The sequence below is a fragment of the Mchenga conophoros genome, linkage group LG3, assembly GCF_057382185.1.
Source record: "Mchenga conophoros isolate Kocher_MC1m ecotype Shallow Benthic linkage group LG3, M_conophoros_male_GT1.1, whole genome shotgun sequence".
NCBI classification, from domain to species: Eukaryota; Metazoa; Chordata; class Actinopteri; order Cichliformes; family Cichlidae; genus Mchenga; species Mchenga conophoros.
This window is the reverse complement of record NC_140528.1, coordinates 68,007,077-68,026,080: the sequence shown is the minus strand read 5'-3', so window position 1 is coordinate 68,026,080 and position 19,004 is coordinate 68,007,077. Positions and strand designations below refer to the sequence as shown.

Here is a 19,004-nt window from a genome sequence, read left to right as displayed (position 1 = left end):
CAACACTTTCAATCTGACAGCACTATATATTGCCAAGTTCTCATGAAACTCTCTCTCTTCAAAGACAAAGACCTGTCAGTCGTGCAAACAGGTAGGCCTTAATCCAATCACTTAATACATTTAAGGTTTATTTGATAACTATTTGATATACATTTATATCCATTTGTTATTCAGATTTTCGACATGCTGTATGTTCAGTATCATTTCATTTTCACAGACTAACGAATAACTGTTTATAATTTGTCATACTTATTCTAGACTTATCGTTTCTTTTACCGGACATATAGACAGCTTGAGCATATCTCACAGCCTTGTTTGTGTCTTTGTAGGTCCATTTATAACTAGTCATAATGCCAGAGAGTGAAAGACCTTATTTCACCTGGATACGTCAAACAATAGGTGAGAGAATGATTTAAAATGTTTTTGCACACGTCTGCGGGTGGGGCTTGGAGTCATTTGTGACTGAAATCACTTTGTGTCTGCCTTCCTTCAGCTTGCACCTTGCTGGTTTACCACATCATGTTTTTTCTTCAGGCGATCACTGGTAAGTGACAGACGCTCCATATTCAGATTGCATTCCTTTTAAATGTATTTTATGAAAACAATGTTTAAAAAAATGAAATAACCAAAATGATGTAATAACCATTTGACCGTCTTTATTTTCATACTTGTGGTTTGCAGGATTGGTGCACATTGATGATTGTCGAATCGACCCCTTCATCCCCGTCTATCTGTCTGGTTATGGATTCATAGCCGTGTTCTGGTTGTGGTCTAAGAGGTGGTGTGGTATCATCCTTTGGTCTGCATCCATCGCCATTGTCTTTATGTGGTTCATCATGGGTAAGCGTTATAAATTATACAGTTTCTTAACAGTGCAGTACTGAGAAATATTACACATAGTCTGCATAGCATAAAAAAAAAATAACAACACGAAAACCCAGAGATTTTTCACAAGAGTAAAATTATTGGTGATTATTGGTGAAATATCCCTATTGCTGCTTTGTGCTTGCTTGAAGTGTAAGAAGTTCCCATCACTCTTATTTCCTTTTACATGATCACAGTTTTAAATAATAAAGTTATTGTAGATGCAAATAATCTTCATGAGATTAATATGACTGAAGGTCAGGCTTCAGGCTGTAATGAATGCTAATACAAAAGAAGAGTCACAATTCACAAACTGTGATGTGTTGTTTTCTGCTGCTTTCAAGTGGCTGAAATTCACTGGTGCAGCTTTTAAGAAGAAGAGCTTTGAAACTAAATAGAAATAAATAATTGAATAATTGATTCCATGCTCCCTCTGTTCCGTTTCTTCCTTGTCACTCTTGTCTCTGTGCTCCATGGTCTGTTTTTGTGCCTTCCTAAACCTGTCGTATCCACGTCGCTGTGTCAAATCTGCTTCTCTGCTTCCTGTTTTATTTTGACAGTCTCCCGTCGGGGTGCGTAATGTCCTGTTTTGCCCACCTCAAAAAAGACATGTCAGCCGTGTCTCCCAGCTGTTACCTCTTGTTCACCACTTGTATTTAGTGTCTGCGTCTTTCCCTGCTCATCGTCTTGTCGTACCCTGTGTGCGCGCATTTGTGTCTTCTTTTCCTGCCTCCTGCACAAAGACCATGACGGTAGCCAATCATGATCAAGCTTTCTTAACTGATTCCTTTATATTTCCCCAGGTACCATTCGCATCTACTCCGTTTATCAACCTGACTACAACAAGAACACTAAAGATCCCGATCATTACTGCGACAAGACTCTCTACCTGTTTGCATTTTGGACCACCAACCTGGCCTTCGTCCTGTTAGCTGTTCTTTTTTTCTCATATTCTTTAGCTGTTTATTTTCTGATAGAAAGTGATGACAGTGAGGCTCAAACGCTGCTTGGGGATAACCAAAATAATGCAATGTTTATAGTTAATTTTTTTCAGAGGTAAATCTCATTGAGACATGAGGTCTCTATTTTCAAGAGCAACCTAAACATGACTGAATCGAAATCATAATTCAATTACTATATACAGCCAATTCACAACAATAGTAAAAACAGCTAAAGTGCTCTGTATCATAAAGACCTCACAATACTAAAACTTGAAACCTGAAACGTTTGCAATTACCATGTAATTACCAACTAATGATTTATGTCTAGTCACCCCCCCCCCCCACCCCCAATTTATCTAGCCCTCTTTCCTTTGAAAAGTATATATGCTGTAATTTTTATGTATGTTAATGATATCCATGTGTGAGTTATGTTTTATTTACTTGTAAATAAAAGAAAATAAGAATAACATAACGTTGTTTTATTAGCCTTATTGTATCTTCTTCAGTTTTCATATTTCATATTTTATGCATACAGATCATACATAGGGCTGGGTATCGTCACTGATTTCTAGAATCGATTCAATTCCGATTCACAAGGTCCCGAATCGATTCGATTCGATTCAATTTGAATCTGGGAAATTTTGCCTCAGACAGTCAGAAATATTATAATTCAGATCAGTACATTTACATATTTTTGTATCTATAAAAAGGAAGCTGATACTTTCGAGACTTTATCAAAGGTGTGAGCATCACAGCAGGTGCCTTTGTGTCAAAGTAGCTGAAGATAAAACAGAGAAAAACATGAAGGTGATTTTCTGGCCTGGGATTTTATAAAAATATTCTGCAGTACATCAAAAACAAAAGAAAACCATTAATCAACATATGAACATTACCTCTGAAGTTACAGCGGTTTTATTACAGACACAGCTAAGCGTTTTGCATTTTGCATAATTTTAAAAAGTTTACATTTGTTTAGAAGCCTATTGACCAGCAGAAATGAGGCTTTATTTTCGGAAGTAAGTAAAAGGAAAAAAAAACATCGGCCGACAGCGCTGTAAACAACGGTAGACATGTGGTAACAAGCAAGCGAATAATGCAGAAAACAGATTTTTAGACTGGAAACTGTTCTTGAAGTATACTGAGAAAGAGAGAGCTGTGCATGAAGTGTGATTTTATCGTGGTGGAAACAAAACAGCAAAAGTCAGAGGGAATTCATGACGATGTTTATGTGAAGCTTAGTTTGGATCTTCTTTTGCTGCTGGTTCGGTCAATAATGTTTGGAGAGAGATCAAACTAACAGCTTTAGAATCAGCGCAAAAAGGGCGTTAACAAAGCGCGGACCCGCTGAAACATCAGAATCTGCGAGCTGTCGGCTTTCAGCCCCGACCGTGTCCAGGCGGTCGGGTGAGAAAGGCGACATCTCACTGATTCTGATCCGCGGGTCTGCGCTTTGTGTTTACGTCTTTGTGCAGAAGCTGCTCTCATTTACTGTTTTAAATGTTTGGTGGTTGTCGAAATTTTGTGAGGTTTAACCTGAGATTCTGGCGTTTTGGGCAAAATAAATTAAAATCAAAAAAATCGATTCCACGTTATCCAAGCCAGAATAGATTTTAATTGATAAATCGATTATAAAAACCCACCCCTAGACGCAAATACATTATATCGTGACAACATAAACAACATAAAAAAATCTGATGGTACTTAAGCGGAACTCGAATGAAAAGCCAGGGTTAAAAAAATGATTTTCAAGATTTAATTAATTCTATTATTTAAAAATTATTCTTGGTATTATATGTTAGCAAATGTAGATCAAATCATTAACTTCAATGGATTGTAGAAAAGACGCAAAAGGGAACAAGTTATTTTCTGATGACCTTCTGTCTGCGCTGGCAGTTTATGATGCACACTCATGTTCTTATTCTGCAATTTACAGAAGCTAATATTAAACACCATGGGCTGGTTAATGGATAAATCGATTATCAAAACCCACCCCTAATCATACACTCATTAGTGTGATTTTCCCCCCTGAAAAACCAAAGGAAATTGCTCAATACATTTTTAAACAATTTAAAAAGACAGTGGAACTGAAAACAGAGAAAATGAGGGAGAAAGTTAAAGTTTGGCCTGTTTGAAATGTACCCGTTTGTTCAGAGATGAAACACCACAAAAGTTTAAAGAATAACTATCTCAGATGGTGTAAATGTGTGTAAAATAATGTTTCTGTATATAATTTGATGGGAGCTTATGGAAACTATCTGTTGTGGCATGTAACATGCTGTGCCAGCTTTTCACACCAGCACACTTCATCTTTTTACTATCAGTCTGGAAACATTAGCAGGGAAATAAGAACTGACTCGTGAAACTGAAAGCAGATGACACTGTTTGATGGTTTGCTCTTTGGTTTGGTCAGTTTTTCTTACAGGGGAAGTCGTTCTCTTCACTCTCAAAGCAGTTCTCTAAAAGGCATTTTTCATTAGACAGACTCACCTGTATATAATATACTAAAACAATCAAAACCTTTTTCACATTTGTCAAAACATGAATATAGCTAATGCAGAATAAATAATTTTCAGAAACAAAAATTAAATGTGAAGGATTTAAAAAAAAAAAAAAAAATTTTTACTAAATAAATAAAATGAAGAAAAGCAAAATAGAGTCAAATTAAACTATTTGCATAAAAAAAACAAAGGAAAAATAAACAATCTGAGAACACAGCGCCAACCAACTTTATTAGGTACACCTGCTCTACTGCTCATTACAGTAATTCAAATAAACCAATCAGCTTTCCGCAGCATCTTAAACTGAGAAGTGCGTTAACATAGTAACCAAATAGTAGTGAAGTATGTGGAGAAACAATGAGAATGTGAAAGACTTCATCATAAAAACCATGAAGAACCATGAACCATGAAGAGGCTGCTAGGAAAACTACGACCACCTGCAGAGGGTCAGGCAAGCCCTGAGGAGTCAGCTGAACCGGAAGAACAAGATCCGGGCAATCGACACATACCCCAGTGATCAGGTACCCTGCTGGGATAATAAGTGGGCTATAGGAAGAGACAGAGGCCGGCAGGCCCAGCAGAAAAAGGAAGCTCCTGACCGTGCACATTTAGTGAACACCTCATACAGCAGAAAGAAGAAAAGCAAGGAGAAGAACCATCATGGAGAGGCAGCCACCTACAACCATACAAGCAACAGATAGAAGGAGTGACTGATATAAAAAAACCCCAAAAGAAACACACAATCCAGAACCCCAGGTGCAGGCTGTCCAGAGATAATCCAAGGTGCAAGATGCCAACAAGCTGGGCAAACATCCAACACAAACTGTTTTGATGAGTCATCACATACAAGTGTCATGGTCCCTGTGTCTACCCGGCTGGCTCAGTGAGGCTACATGTATTAGTTATTGTTTTTTCCTTGTCTCTCGCTTGTGGTGTTTTTTGTTTGTAAAGAAACCTTTGCCCTTTACTCCGAATCTGCACTTGAGTCAGTTTTTGACAACGAGTAAGAAGTGCATCAACACAGTAATAAATATCTTTAGTAGCAAATCATCCATAATTACAGTAAAAGTGTGTATAAAAACAATGCGAAAGGCTCATGTAGGTGTGGAAATGCAATACTGATTTAAGAACACCATTAAGAGTGCTTATCATGACCTTTCTCCTTTGAGAATTGCAATAAGACAATCAAGAAAAACCGTGACACATGTTATGCTTTTCATGGTGTGTTATTTTCCTCAGCATTCATTAAAAAAAGCCAAAGAAATAATTAATACACTTTATCAAACAAAATGCATTCTTATTGTGTTTACTTAGTGATGATGTTGGGGAACTCGTCTTTATCCATTACAGCATAAATGTAAAACTAAGTAGATCAGAAATACAGTTATTGAGAAAAAACAGAGCAATGTAACAAATAATGAGTGTATCAGGCAGTGTAGTCAGTTCTGGTGATACTTTGTCCTTGGTATCTGTTTAAAGATTATGTATCTGTTTAAAGCTGTAATTTTTTATGCAGCTTTAAATAGATACATAATCTATAAAGACTTGGTCCTGAGCTAAAACATCTCATTTGGAAATTAGTTTATGTTCTGATTTACTGAATGAAATGATTTTTGTTAAGTTATGACAATACAACTTTTTCAGCTTCATTTCACTATTTTTTAGCCTAACCAAACATTACTATCTGAGATCTTTTTTACTTTATTTCTACAGGTAATGTGATCGCGATCTTCTCCATTTATGAACCAAACTACAACAAGAACACAACAAAAACTGATTCGTACTGCAACAAATCGCTCTACCTGTTTGCATTTTGGAGCACCATCCTGACCTACGTGCTGTTTGCTGCACTCGTTTACATTTGTTGCTGCTGTAAGGAAAAACCGGCTGATGATAATGAGGCTCTGCTGCGGAGATAAAAAGAAAAGAATAAAGATGGCTGACATGAAAACATAGGCACACACAGCGGATCACAATCAGCATGTTTGGTGGTGTTATGATTTTTACTGATCACTTTGGTGCAAAATCAAACCAGAAATGTTATTTTCACTACTCTTAATGCACTTCTCAAATTTGTAATACATTTCCCCCACACATGATAGCTTAATGCCTAATCTGATTGTTTCTGCACACACTTACAAGTACAGAAATAGTAAAAAGTTTTTATTCATTCATCACAGAGTTGAAGTGATTCACTGACTCTTCATGTTTTGACATATTTGAAAAAGGTTTTATTTGTTTTAGTGACTCTGTGTTATGAAACTCAGAAGTGCATAAAGAGTGCTGAGAATGACTTTCCTTTGTGCCGAAGTGATGGAGAAAAACTGTAGTGAGTGTTTTTCCATGCGTGTTCTATGTACGGTATATTGTCAAAAGTGTTCACTCACCCATTCAAAACAATGAATTCTGTTGTTCCACTCAAGTTCAATGGATTTGTGTCTTATGTACTTTTAGCAAACATATTACAGGAACATGCGTTTGATCTGTTGATCTTTTAGAGAAATATCACAGTGAGGTTTAGCAATTAATGTTTTTACATTTAATCTCCTCAAATGATTCTCAAACATCATCGGGTATTATAAATATTATTTTTATTGTTTGTCAGGCTTGGTGGTTGCTGTGTTTTTCCATTATTGTTTAAGTTGTTACAAACTTAGAGCTCCTGGAGTTTCCCAAAAGTATGAGTATGTCAGGCTGAACTGTCAGAAACTAGAAAACAACATATAGAGAATATTAATTTGATGAAGTCATGCAGACAAAGCAAGAAGTCTTCAGTCAAAATGTTCATTAAACGGTTATGTTACATTAAGAGGAAACTACTTTTTATGTTTGACTTCTTTGACCATGTTCTCAGTGATTTCAGAGGATTATTGCGAATACAGTGCCGGCATTTTGTTGTTGAGAATAAATAATCGGAACTTTCCCTCCTTTCGTTTAAAGTTTTCTGAATGTAAACAAAAATGTTGTGTGATATAAATCATAGCTTAATGAAATCCATATGTGAGCTTCTTAATTTGGGAATATCCCAGCTATTAACTTTTTGTTTATCTGAAAAAATAAATTAAATAAAAAACAAAAATTCATGTAATCGTCCTATTTTTTATTTTATAGTTTAGTACAGTGCTGTAGCTTCTTTATTCTTTGTCAATTTAATTAATTGGCATAATATTTTTTTAACTGAACCAAAAAATGTGTCAATATGGAAACTGAAAACAGGGAAAGTATTTTGGAAAAGCAGACAAATCTCGTGCTGCCTCAAAACCAGTGAAAAAAACCTCAGACAGGGAAGACTCAGTGGTTTAGACCAAATAAGGGGAAGTGCTCGTAAATTCACTTCTCAAAGTAATTTTATCCTAGAAGTTTGGTCTGCTTGAAATGTATAGGGAGCTTTGAAAGAAAGTGACTGGACTTCTTTTTGTGAAACTTAAACTTTCTGTCCAAGCTTCTCAGACTACCATGATCTGGGATGAAAACCCACACAGCCTGTTTGCAAAGTATCTATACTGATTCAGAGTTGATACCAAGAGTTTGTCTGTCTATGGGGCAAGACTGAACTGAGTGTGCAGGTCTGGTGGTGAAGTAAGCTTGCCGGGGCCTTAGCAACGCAGATGGAGGAAATCTGGAGGCCCGCTGGGAGGCCAGTGGCTGAGACAGAGGAACTGGGGACCAGCAGAGGAGGATGAGACGTAGTGTTGGGGAAGGATCCTCATCCTCAAACCACTGGCTTCTTAAAAAGGAAGCCAAGCTGGACGAGAAAAAAAACCCTCTATGGCAGTTTAGATGTCCTCTACATATTTGGTATCTAACACTGAGCACTGATTCAACTCATCATCTTCAAATTAAACTTTCTTAATCAAAGTATACTGATAAAAAATAAAGGAAGAGCATAGCATCAAGTCAGTTAAACTTCTTGGCTACTAATCTGATCATTTAAGTAACAGAGGCAATTCAGGGACCATACGAATTGAGCTACTTAACACTGGTAGCTCAATATGAACCATACAAAGAGCTGTTTGAAGTCCAAAACCTGAATTCCTCAAGTAATACTACAAGAAAATTCAGATATATAGTCTGAAAACGCTGTACGCTTCATATTTCTGACACAAAAAGACAAACAAATGAACAATAAAACAATGTTTTTTTCCCCTTCTTGTTATTAATTTAACCTTTTAGTTTTTATGTAATGTTGCTGACATACACATGAGTAAAAATATAATTATCCCAGTGAATCCTCACCCAAATAACATTAGTGGAAAGGGAAGATTGAGAGCAAGCACTAGTGAAAGACGCTGTAAAAGGAAGTTGAAACGTGCTCACATGCCCATGTTACATGTGGCCATGTTCTCTATCTTTAAAGCAGTCCAGACAGACACACAAACAGGTAGGTCTGCAACTATCTGCTTAATGCTTTCACATAATGGATTTTAATTTGTAACTATTTTGAAATACACATGAAGTTGTTTTTTAACATGCTAATTTCTTGTAGAAACATCTGTTTGTTGAGCTGCTTTTGTTATCCGGTAAGAAAGCATTCATAATTTCTCTTTTACAAACTAATATCTATGATTAAAAAATTTTCTGATAGCCTTGCACTCTAAAGAGTAAGTAAAAAGTAAATAACTTTCTACCTTTACATTTTCTTATTTTTCTTTGTAAATCATTTTCATTTATAACCTAATCAGAATAACAGGAATGGAAACATTAGGAGGCTATCTTGTGGCTCACTTTGTGTCTTTATAGGTTAGATTCAAAACTAGTTACAATGCAGGGGAGTCAGAGACCACAATTCATCTGTGGACTGAGATGCATAACAATAGGTGAGAGAGTGATGTGTTAAGTTTTTGCAGACATTTAAAGTTGGTGGATACTGATTTGGGACTGAAAACATGCTGTATTTGCCTCCTTCAGGGCTTATTTTGTTTCTTTTTTACTTAATATTCATTGGCCAAGGGGCGATTGGTAAGCAAGAGATGCTCATATTCCCATTCGGAGATTGAATTTATGTGAATTTATTTTTATGAGCCAGACAATGTTTGAAAAAAATCAAATCTTTATCTTTGCACCCCACAGGTTCAGGTGTGTTTCAATGTCCCAGACAGCCTTTTATCTCCCTCTACATGTCCCTGTATGGGATCATACCGGTCTTCTTGGCACTGAGCTTATGGTGTAACTGGTGCAACAGTGTCTGTTGGTCTGTAACCACCATCTTCTTCTGTTGCTGGTTAATTGCTGGTAAGCTTTAAAAAAAAAGTGTCAATTTTTGCAAATTATTAGCTCACAGTCTTGGCTGGAGTGAGAACAAGATGGTTTCTTACTCCAAAACCCCCCAAATTTAACATGTTTTATTGATTTCCCCCATGAGTTTAGAGAAAACATAAACAACATAAACTACAGATTCTAATGCATTTTTTTTTCAATTGTACAGGGTGGGCCATTTATATGGATACACCGTAATAACATGGGAATGGTTGGTGATATTAAAGTCCTGTTTGTGGCACATTAGTATATGTGAGGGGGCAAACTCCTCAAGATGGGTGGTGACCATGGTGGCCATTTAGAAGTCGGCCATCTTGGATACAACTTTTGTTTTTCCAATAGGAAGAGGGCCATGTGACACATCAAACTTATTGGTAATGTCACAAGAAAAACAGTGGTGTGCTTGGTTTCAACATAACTTTATTCTTTCATGAGTTATTTACAAGTTTCTCACCACTTATAAAATGTGTTCAATGTGCTGCCCATTGTGTTGGATTGTCAATGCAACCCTCTTCTCCCACTCTTCACACACTGATAGCAACACTGCAGGAGAAATGCCAGCACAGGCATCCAGTATCCGTAGTTTCAGGTGCTGCACATCTCGTATCTTCACACCATAGACAATTGCCTTCAGATGACCCCAAAGATAAAAGTCTAAGGGGGTCCGATCGGGAGACCTTGGGGGCCATTCAACTGGCCCACGACGACCAATCCACTTTCCAGGAAACTGTTCATCTAGGAATGCTCGGACCTGGCACCCATAATGTGGTGGTGCCCATTCTGCAAATTCTGTGCGCCGATCTGGGTCATCCTCGTTGAGATGCTGCAGTAGCTGGAGTTTGTAAGGGTGCCATTCGTGAGTAGCTAATATCCGCCGAAGGGATGTTCAACTAATGCCACTCTCCAGTGACATGCGGCGAGTGCTACGCTGTGGGCTCTTGCTGAATGAAGCTAGGACAGCCGCTGATGTTTCTTCATTAGTGACAGTTTTCTTGCGTCCACATTTTGGCAAATCTAACACTGAACGATTTTCATGAAACTTAGCAAGCAGTTTGCTGACTGTAGCATGGGCGATGGGTGGTCTCGTAGGGTGTCTTGCATTGATATCTGCTGCAATGACCCGGTTACTGCGTTCACCAGATATCACCACAATTTCAATTTCAACAAAGAGAAACTTGTAAATAACTCATGAAAGAATAAAGTTACGTTGAAACCAAGCACACCATTGTTTGTCTTGTGACATTACCAATAAGTTTGATGTGTCACATGGCCCTCTTCCTATTGGAAAAACAAAAGTTGTATCCAAGATGGCCGACTTCTATATGGCCACCATGGTCACCACCCATCTTGAGGAGTTTACCTCCTCACGTATACTAATGTGCCACAAACAGGACTTTAATATCACCAACCATTCCCATTTTATTACGGTGTATCCATAAAAATGGCCCACCGTGTATGTATGAGATTTGGGATACCCTTAAAAGGGTCATCTCAGGCACACAGATGTGACTGTTAGCACAGATGCGCCCCCCCCCCCCCCCCCCCAAAAAAGTCTTGACTTTAAAGGTCTTTTATGCTTTTCTTTTGAGTTGTTTTTTTTTTTTTAAATAAATGTATTTCAGCAATTTTGAAAAAAAAAAAAAAGCTTAAATCCAGTTCTGTATTTATGAAGAGGACGTGCAGGTCTGCAACACTAAATTTATTATCTGAGACATTGAATCTTTATTTATTTATTTTTACAGGTAGTATTGTCATCTACTCCATTTATGAACCCAACTACGACAAGACTACAGCACAGCCTGATCTCTACTGCAACAAGACACTCTACCTGTGTGCATTTTGGCTCACCAACGTGACCTACATGCTGTTAGCACTGCTCTTTTTATCGTGTTGCTGTTGTAGACAACGAGAGGCCGATAGTGATAATGAGACTCAAACACTTGTGCGGTAATAAATAGAGACGAAGCAAACTTAATTAAAAAGATAAACATACACTGTAAGGTAAATGCGGGCAAATGGTGCATTTAAAGGCAGTTTTCCTGTTTGTCTTATGTAGATATAATCAAATGTTCTAATGAACAATGTACATGTTTGATCTTTTATCAGAGAAATGCAAAAATTTATATTCTAAGTAATTAAACTTGGGGGGTACTCTTTTTAAATACTTTTGCAGCAGTACTCTGTTACGTAATGACATCCTTAGATATGAATAATATCCTTTTTTTCATCCCATTGATTCTCTAATAGGTCAATTTTATAAGCTTGTGAGCGCAGAAATACCAAATGTGTGAGGCTGAATACTGAGGAAACATCATAGAAACACTTAGAGAATATATCTGTTGATCCAGTAACAAAATCAGAGAAAGCCCGGAGTCTTGAGTGAAATGATCATCAATCATAAGTAATACATGTACATAAAAATGTCAGTGTAAAGTGTACTGTACTAGGCATCTTGAGTCTTCAGCCATTTATATGCCTTCACATTTCTCCAGGAAGATCAGAAATAGGTGAAGGCATTTATTAAAATGTACAAACATACAAGGAAACAGACAGTATCCAAAGCAAAAAAGTTTTTATAGTCCTAACGAGCTTGAAGGTCAATATTTGATATGATCACCTTTATTCTTCAACATGGGCTGAGCAGTTTTCTTGACATTTCTTTAAGTAGTCTTCAGGAAGATCAGAGGGAAGTTTTAAGGACGCAAAATAAAGGAATAGTTCCAGCTTTGAATGTCTTCAAGGACATTCAAAGCTGCCCTTTGTTCTTTTTTTCTGTCAAGATGATTGTATCCCCCTTGTTGATGCAAAAATACCTTTAGAAAATATATTTTTTGATCAATCTCAACAGTCAGAGAATGCACAGTCTTAAATGTAATGATTATTAATCATAAGTAACACATGTCATTGGTGCAAAAATACCATTTTATATCTGTCAAACTGTTGTGTCCTTGGTATTTTTATTAGATTCATCTTAAAAAAATTGAAATCATTCATGTGTTTGTGTGGCTGGCTCCTAGTAAAACAAAAGTGCATAAAGATTGTTCTCTGTCGAGTTTATTGTTATGTGTAGACCAGTGTTGGTCAAGTTAGTTGAAAATAGCAATTAGTTATTAATTACTGATTACTTCTCCAAAAAAGCAATCCCGTTACTTTACCTATTATGTTTTTTCAAAAGTAATTTGTTACTTTATTAATAAATTACCTTTTAAAAATATAATACACAACCTAAATGCGTAATAAAGCAATAGACCTTTCAGCCCAATTCTATTTTTTCTGTATAATCCATCATATAAAACTGAATCAAATGGAAAAAAGTCTCTTTTTAAAATTTGTTTTATGAGTTTTAATCTTTTAACTTCATGCACAATGCATCAAGCAAAAATTTAATTATATGCAACAATCTTTAACATTTAAACCTATTTTCTGCATATTGCGGAATATAAAATAAAATATTTATTTGTGTTTACACTTACACTTTCAAATAGATGGAAGTAAAACACAGTAAAAAAAAATGAAATCCTGTTGCACTAAGTCCTGTTGCTCACCTGTTTAGCAGGAGTGGGGGCTGGTGGAGGTTTGCCCGGTGCCCCAGGGGCCATGTCAGTGGGGGGATCTGGATGTTTCTCTGTGAATTTCACATTCCCGTTTTGGCTTGCTAGGTGCTTGCTCAGATTTAAAGTTAAATTTTTCGCTGTAGAAAGAAGTTTTCTTCCCACGCAGAGTGTACAGCGGACACTAATGTTTTTGTAAATTTTTGCGGACTCAAACTCATAGTAATGTCAGTACTTCCAAGCTTTAAACGCTGGTAACGAAACGAAAAAAGTAATCAGTCTGGTGTAGACACGACGCAGCATTTTTCAAGCTTGAATGACTCACAGGCCAGTGTTAAGTAGCTCAATAAACAAAACAAAATCATCTCTAAATGTAAAAGGAATGAAAATAAATGAAAAAGAAGCCGATATCGAAAGAGAGCTCAAGACAGCATTAGCAAATTACAACAAATTCTGACTGCTTGGAAAAAGAAATGAGGCATGGCTGAAGACTTTAATACAGTGCTGAATTATTTGTTGTCATTGAATGCATTAAGTCTATGTTAATGTTACAAAATGCATGCTGTCCTAAAATTAACATGAATAAAAAATTATTTTTTAAAAATTCTTGTCCGTATCTGACACCATCTTTTCTAATCCTGGGCACCTGTTGGAAGAATGACACTGTCATAGTATTTTTCGCACTCAACAATCAATTGTAAAAATGTCACTGTGGGAATGGAAACAGGGAATGTATTTTAGAAAAGCAGGCAAACCTCGTCCTGTGGAGAAATACGACATAAAGATGTTTATGTAGCGAGGTCTTAGTGGGTTAGGACAAATGAGAGGAAGTGTTCCTCTCATGAGGTTTTGCTGTGACAGACACATTGTCAGTTATGTCTTTTTCTCTTGTCTGTGAATGCAAAAGAGCTCCTTAGGAAAAGAAAAACAAATACAAAGATTTTGTAGTTTTTATGTAATGTTGCTGACATACAAACAAGTGATTACAATACAAAATCACCTCAGTAAATGGCTGGATGAAAAAAGAAAACTTAAACAAAAAAACAAAGTGAAAGACGCTGTAAAAGGAAGTTGAAACAACATGCTGACATGCCCATGTTATATGTGGCCATGTTCCTGCAACAGTCCTTTTCTAGGAAGTCCTGCCAGACACACAAACAGGTTGGTCTGCAACAGCCTACATAACACTTTCACACTTTAATTTGCTAACTATTTTGACATATGCATGAGGTTTACAAGCTTTCTAAAGTGGATTTCTTGTAGAATTGTCTTTTTGTTGAACTGTTTTGGTTAATCTCTAAGAATTTAGCAGTTAGCATTAATAATTTTCTCTTTTCTCTTTATTTGTGACTTAAATTCTTCTGTACACTGCAAAAGACAATCAGTAAAAAGTAGGTAACATGCTTTTCCATTATCAGTTTTTTCCTTCATTTTAAATCATATATTGTAATTTTATTCACGTGTTATATCATGGTACCTTTTCATTTATCACTTAACAGAATAACAGAAATATAAAGTGGAGAATATCTTGTGGCTTTCTTTGTTTTGTTATAGGTTTGATTCAAAACTAGTTACACATCCTTCTGGTAGACTTACACTATAAAAAGAATTTAAAAAAAAGTAAAATTCAGTGTCTTTTTTCAGTCTAGATGTTTTTATTTGCCATTTAACAGATGGAAAAACAGCACAAATAGCTGATCGTTTCCTTTGTGTCTTTTTAGGACAGATATAAAACTAGTAATAATGCCGGAGAGTGATCGACCACGATGCACCTCCGAACCACGAACAACAATATTAGGTGAGAGGCTGATGTGGAAATTCTTCCACACATGTGCAGACGGTGCGTAGTGCTATATGGGACTCACTGTATCTGCTCTTCTTCAGGGTGTATCCTGGTGATTTCCTGCATCATGTTCATTGCTCAAGTGATAGCTGGTAAGTGACAGACACTGTTATTGTAATGATCAGTTTAAATTCAACAGAATTTTATTTTGACATTTGTTTCTGTTTTATCCCCGTACACCACAGCTTTAGCAACTGATGAATGCAAAGCAGAGTTCTACATCCCCATATGCATCTACAATTATGGATTCATATCTGTATTTCTGGCACTGAGCATGTGCACAGCGAAAAGAATGCAGCAGTTTCCAATTACACCAAGAAAGCAGTTGCTGTACCTGCTGCACCGAGGGCGGTGCAAGTGGTGCAACATAGGCTGTTGCTCTGTGCCCCTCCTCGTCGTCTGTTTCTTTTACCTTGGTGGTAAGCTTTAAAAATGTTCTAACAGCAGCACACACCTGTTTTAAGAAATATTGAAAGATGGAATAAGCAACAACTGAGAAAAATCAAATTACATGGTGACCAAAAACAAAACAAAAGAAAACGCAGAGCTGCTGTTGAAATTACATAAGTCACGAGTTGTTTTTTCTGTTTTTCCTGTCATAAACGCTGCTCAAAAAGAAACACTTTTTAATCAGAGTGTAGCATCAAGTCGATTAAGCTTCTGGAAATAAGCAGCTCTGATCTGGTTAGTTAAGCAGCATGGGGCGTTGCTAATCAGTTTTAATCTGGTTTGGTGTTATAGTTTTTCTCAAAATAATTGGTTTCATTTTTGGTTTTTAATTTTTCCCTTCTCATCTTTTGTGGCTGATTCTTAGTAAATTTTTTCATTTGGGGAGCGTCAGTGTCCCTACTGGTACAGACATTTTTAATTATGTAGAAGTACAGATACCTGTGTTTTGAAAAACTCCAGTAAATGTTGAAGTACTCATATAATTTCTTTACTTAAGTAAAAGAGAAAAAGTACAGGCAAGTTATACTCTGAATAGTAATAAAAAAAACAACAGGTTTTTAGTTTATATTGATCTTCAATGAATGAATTACTGTTGTTGTTTTTAACAATGCACTACAGCAGTATTTTAAATATTTTTACAGTTAATGTGTTCATGTACTCGGATGTGAAACCCAACTTCAATAAGAGCGTAACCACAGGCATTATCTACTGCAACAAGACTTTCTACCTGTTTGCATTTTGGAGCACCAACCTGACCTACGGCCTGTTGGGGCTGCTGTTCATCACTTTTTGGTGTTGTAAACGACAAGAGCCTGAGGGCGAAGATGAGGCTCAAATACTCGTCCAGCATTACCACACTAGGATCCTATGGTTCACCGTATAGTCTAATGTATGCACTTTTAAAAATTCAGGTTATCATATTGCAACAAAACTATTACTATATGCTTCTTAATTGGTTTTGCCTTGTAGAAAAATGTTTGTTTCTACATTATTACCAGTTTCTGTGCTGTTTTTAAATACATCCATGTAATGTTACTTATGTATAACCACTGTTGATACCAGGTAATTACTACTGTATTGTATTTGACCAAATTCCTGTGTATTTCGCTTGAACTTAAAGTTGAAATATATTTACCAACAAAAACTTAGCATTAGAAACAGCAGATCAGGGGAAGAATAATTCAAGACTTTGGAGGAAAAAGTAATTATACTAGAAATTAAATTAAATAAAAGAAATTTAAGTAGTTGGTAATTTCCAGGTATTTTAGAGGTGGGAAGAATCCTTTTTTTTTTACATTTTTATTATGAAATATATTGTTGTGCGTCCTGCCTCTCGCCCTATGACAGCTGGGATAGGCTCCAGTCCTCCTGTGACCCTGAATGTGCATCATGAGAATTTAACTATTTAATTGTGCTCTTACACTCTTACACTATATATACAATTTATATTAGACTACATCATGTAAAATGTAATAGGGACTGTCCTACCATTTGTAATAACAACAACAAACACTGCATAGCAAAGGCCCATGTGATCTTATAATGATGGAGTCAGGTCTAATTTGATTTTCTTCTTTCATAAACACTGTTCCACCATCAACCAGCAAGTTCAAAAGGACAGTAAGAAAACTACAAAACACTGAAATAACATAAATTGAGAAAGACTCCAATGAATTTTTTATTTTTTATTTTTAGATGCAAACGCAAAATTGAACACAGCAGAATTAACAAGAAGTCTCTAAATCTTTTGACTGAGACTTGAGAAGCAAAAGGTCTAGAGACTTGTTGATGACCCCTGGAAACCTCCAGTCAGTTGGTTGCGAGAGGTTGGGGGCAGTTGCTAGATGAAACCGTGCTGGACCAAAAACCTTGTGTTTCCTTTGGATGCAAGCAGATTGCTGCAGTCCCCAACAAGAGCCAACCTTCGACTTGCCACAATAAGAAATGTAGCTCATTATTTTTCAGTATACCATTTGTTGTGGCACTCTGGTGGTTTTAATGATTTCTGTTCTTTTTACTTCCTTCATTTAACATGTTTGGTTCTCTGATACAGCCCTGATATTTAAGCAGAGTGCACAAATGTTCACTATGCATGTGGTCAGTGTTTTGTTAAAGCTATTCAAGAAACTTATAGCTTAGAGATTCATTATAGAGAAATGCAGAAGCAGAATTTTCACAAACAGAAATTTCCCAGTGTTTTTGCTTCCAAGTCCCTAAAATGGAGCTTCAAACTGAGTAAGAATAAATATTAAGCTGGCTGTGAGTTCAAATATTAAATTTGGAAAGTAATTCTACTGTATATTATACTGTAATTATGTTGATGTTATAACTGAATTGCTTTACCTTTAATGAAATGGAAAACATTTTCTATTGTAAATAAAACCTTTGACCAGTTATTTTACTGGATCATTGCAGAAAGAGTCCCATGTTTCCAGAGGGTGGAGGACATGTTTTCTGTACAGAAACAGTTACATGTGAAGGAAAGCAGAGCGACCAGCAGACTTCTCCTAAAACAAAAGCGAACACCTACACGGTGGATTTGTTGCAGAAATGTGCCCAGCTTCTCACAGTTAGTTTGCAAAATGTGGCATCGACACAGACTGTTGAACACATAGTCCAGTTCATACACTTGTACTTCTCTCAGTCCAGCTATCGATCACAACCACACTCACTTCCTCTTACATTCATGAACTCTTCACAATAAAACTTGATACTCATAAAAATAAACTGTATATAATGCAAATGCTTTGGTACTTATTAAACACTCCTTGTAAAAGGAATTTGTTAATACTTTAAACAAACATCTGATGAAGCTTAAACGTGCCGCTGTTGTTTAACGCGACCTCCGCTGGTTTCTTCCTTCTGGCAAAAAGTAAACGATAAACAAACAAGAGACAGGACTTGCGCCAGAAAAGCTGATCAGCTGATCACTGATCAGTTTCATGATTGAAGTAGCAACAGGGGAGGGAGGGGGAGAGAATGAGAGAAGAAGAGGCAGCTGCAGCGTAAAGACGCGGAATAGCTCCAGCTTTGTGTCTTTTTCACTGTAGCTAAAGTCCGGGACAAACTGTTCCTTTTCAGAAGAATACAAAACGCGTAATATTTTCTCTGAATACCGTTTTTTATGGGATGTTTGGCAACTCTAATAACTAAGCTTAGGAATAAAATAAAATTCACTATCAGTAACATCATAGCACCCACTCAGCAGTATGTAAACACCGTCATGCTAGCTAGTACGCAGTACGAGTTATTGTAACTGACTGTAAAAAGTCAGCACAACGAAAATAAACTGCACCTAAACTTGGTTTATATCTGACTCAGATAGACTGCAGGTCTTAACTTCTTACCTGAAGTTCAGTTCACCTGACACTCAGACCAGCGGCTGCCTCGGGTCTCTCCTCCTCCTGCCTCCCCTTCCCTCATCCACCTGCTGGCCTCTATGGAAGCTACGCCATAGCCACCACCAAACAACTGAGCTATTTTTACACATCAGCCAGCATCTGGACAATCGACCACCTTTCATTGCTTATACCGTTCCAAAAACAAACCCCCCCCCCCCCCCAAAAAAACCAAAAAACCATCGGCCCATAAAAATGAAAAA

The 19,004-nt window shown here is 36.7% G+C and overlaps 2 protein-coding genes and 1 long non-coding RNA gene across 4 annotated transcripts; all 3 read left to right on the top strand.

Moving 5' to 3' along the window:
* LOC146580229 (transmembrane protein 272-like) lies at positions 1-2,225 on the top strand. Its single transcript, XM_085266873.1, has 5 exons — positions 1-91; positions 330-399; positions 494-544; positions 682-840; positions 1,668-2,225. Exons 2-5 carry the CDS (start codon positions 351-353, stop codon positions 1,922-1,924), a joined length of 516 nt encoding a protein of 171 aa, XP_085122999.1. The 5' UTR covers positions 1-91; positions 330-350; the 3' UTR covers positions 1,925-2,225.
* Positions 2,226-8,787: 6,562 nt separating this feature from the next.
* LOC146580228 (uncharacterized) lies at positions 8,788-12,501 on the top strand. Of its 2 annotated transcripts, XR_014891239.1 has the most exons (4): positions 8,788-8,823; positions 9,044-9,120; positions 9,212-9,535; positions 11,302-12,501. It is a non-coding gene; the product is annotated as an uncharacterized LOC146580228 (long non-coding RNA). The 2 variants fall into 2 exon arrangements; XR_014891238.1 differs by having other exon boundaries at positions 8,798-8,823; positions 9,044-9,535.
* A 1,762-nt stretch (positions 12,502-14,263) lies between these two features.
* LOC146580227 (uncharacterized) lies at positions 14,264-17,712 on the top strand. Its single transcript, XM_085266871.1, has 6 exons — positions 14,264-14,271; positions 14,488-14,501; positions 14,832-14,908; positions 14,995-15,045; positions 15,139-15,372; positions 16,045-17,712. The coding sequence occupies exons 3-6, from the start codon at positions 14,854-14,856 to the stop codon at positions 16,284-16,286; spliced, it is 582 nt and encodes a 193-aa protein (XP_085122997.1). The 5' UTR covers positions 14,264-14,271; positions 14,488-14,501; positions 14,832-14,853; the 3' UTR covers positions 16,287-17,712.
* Positions 17,713-19,004: the final 1,292 nt, after the last annotated feature.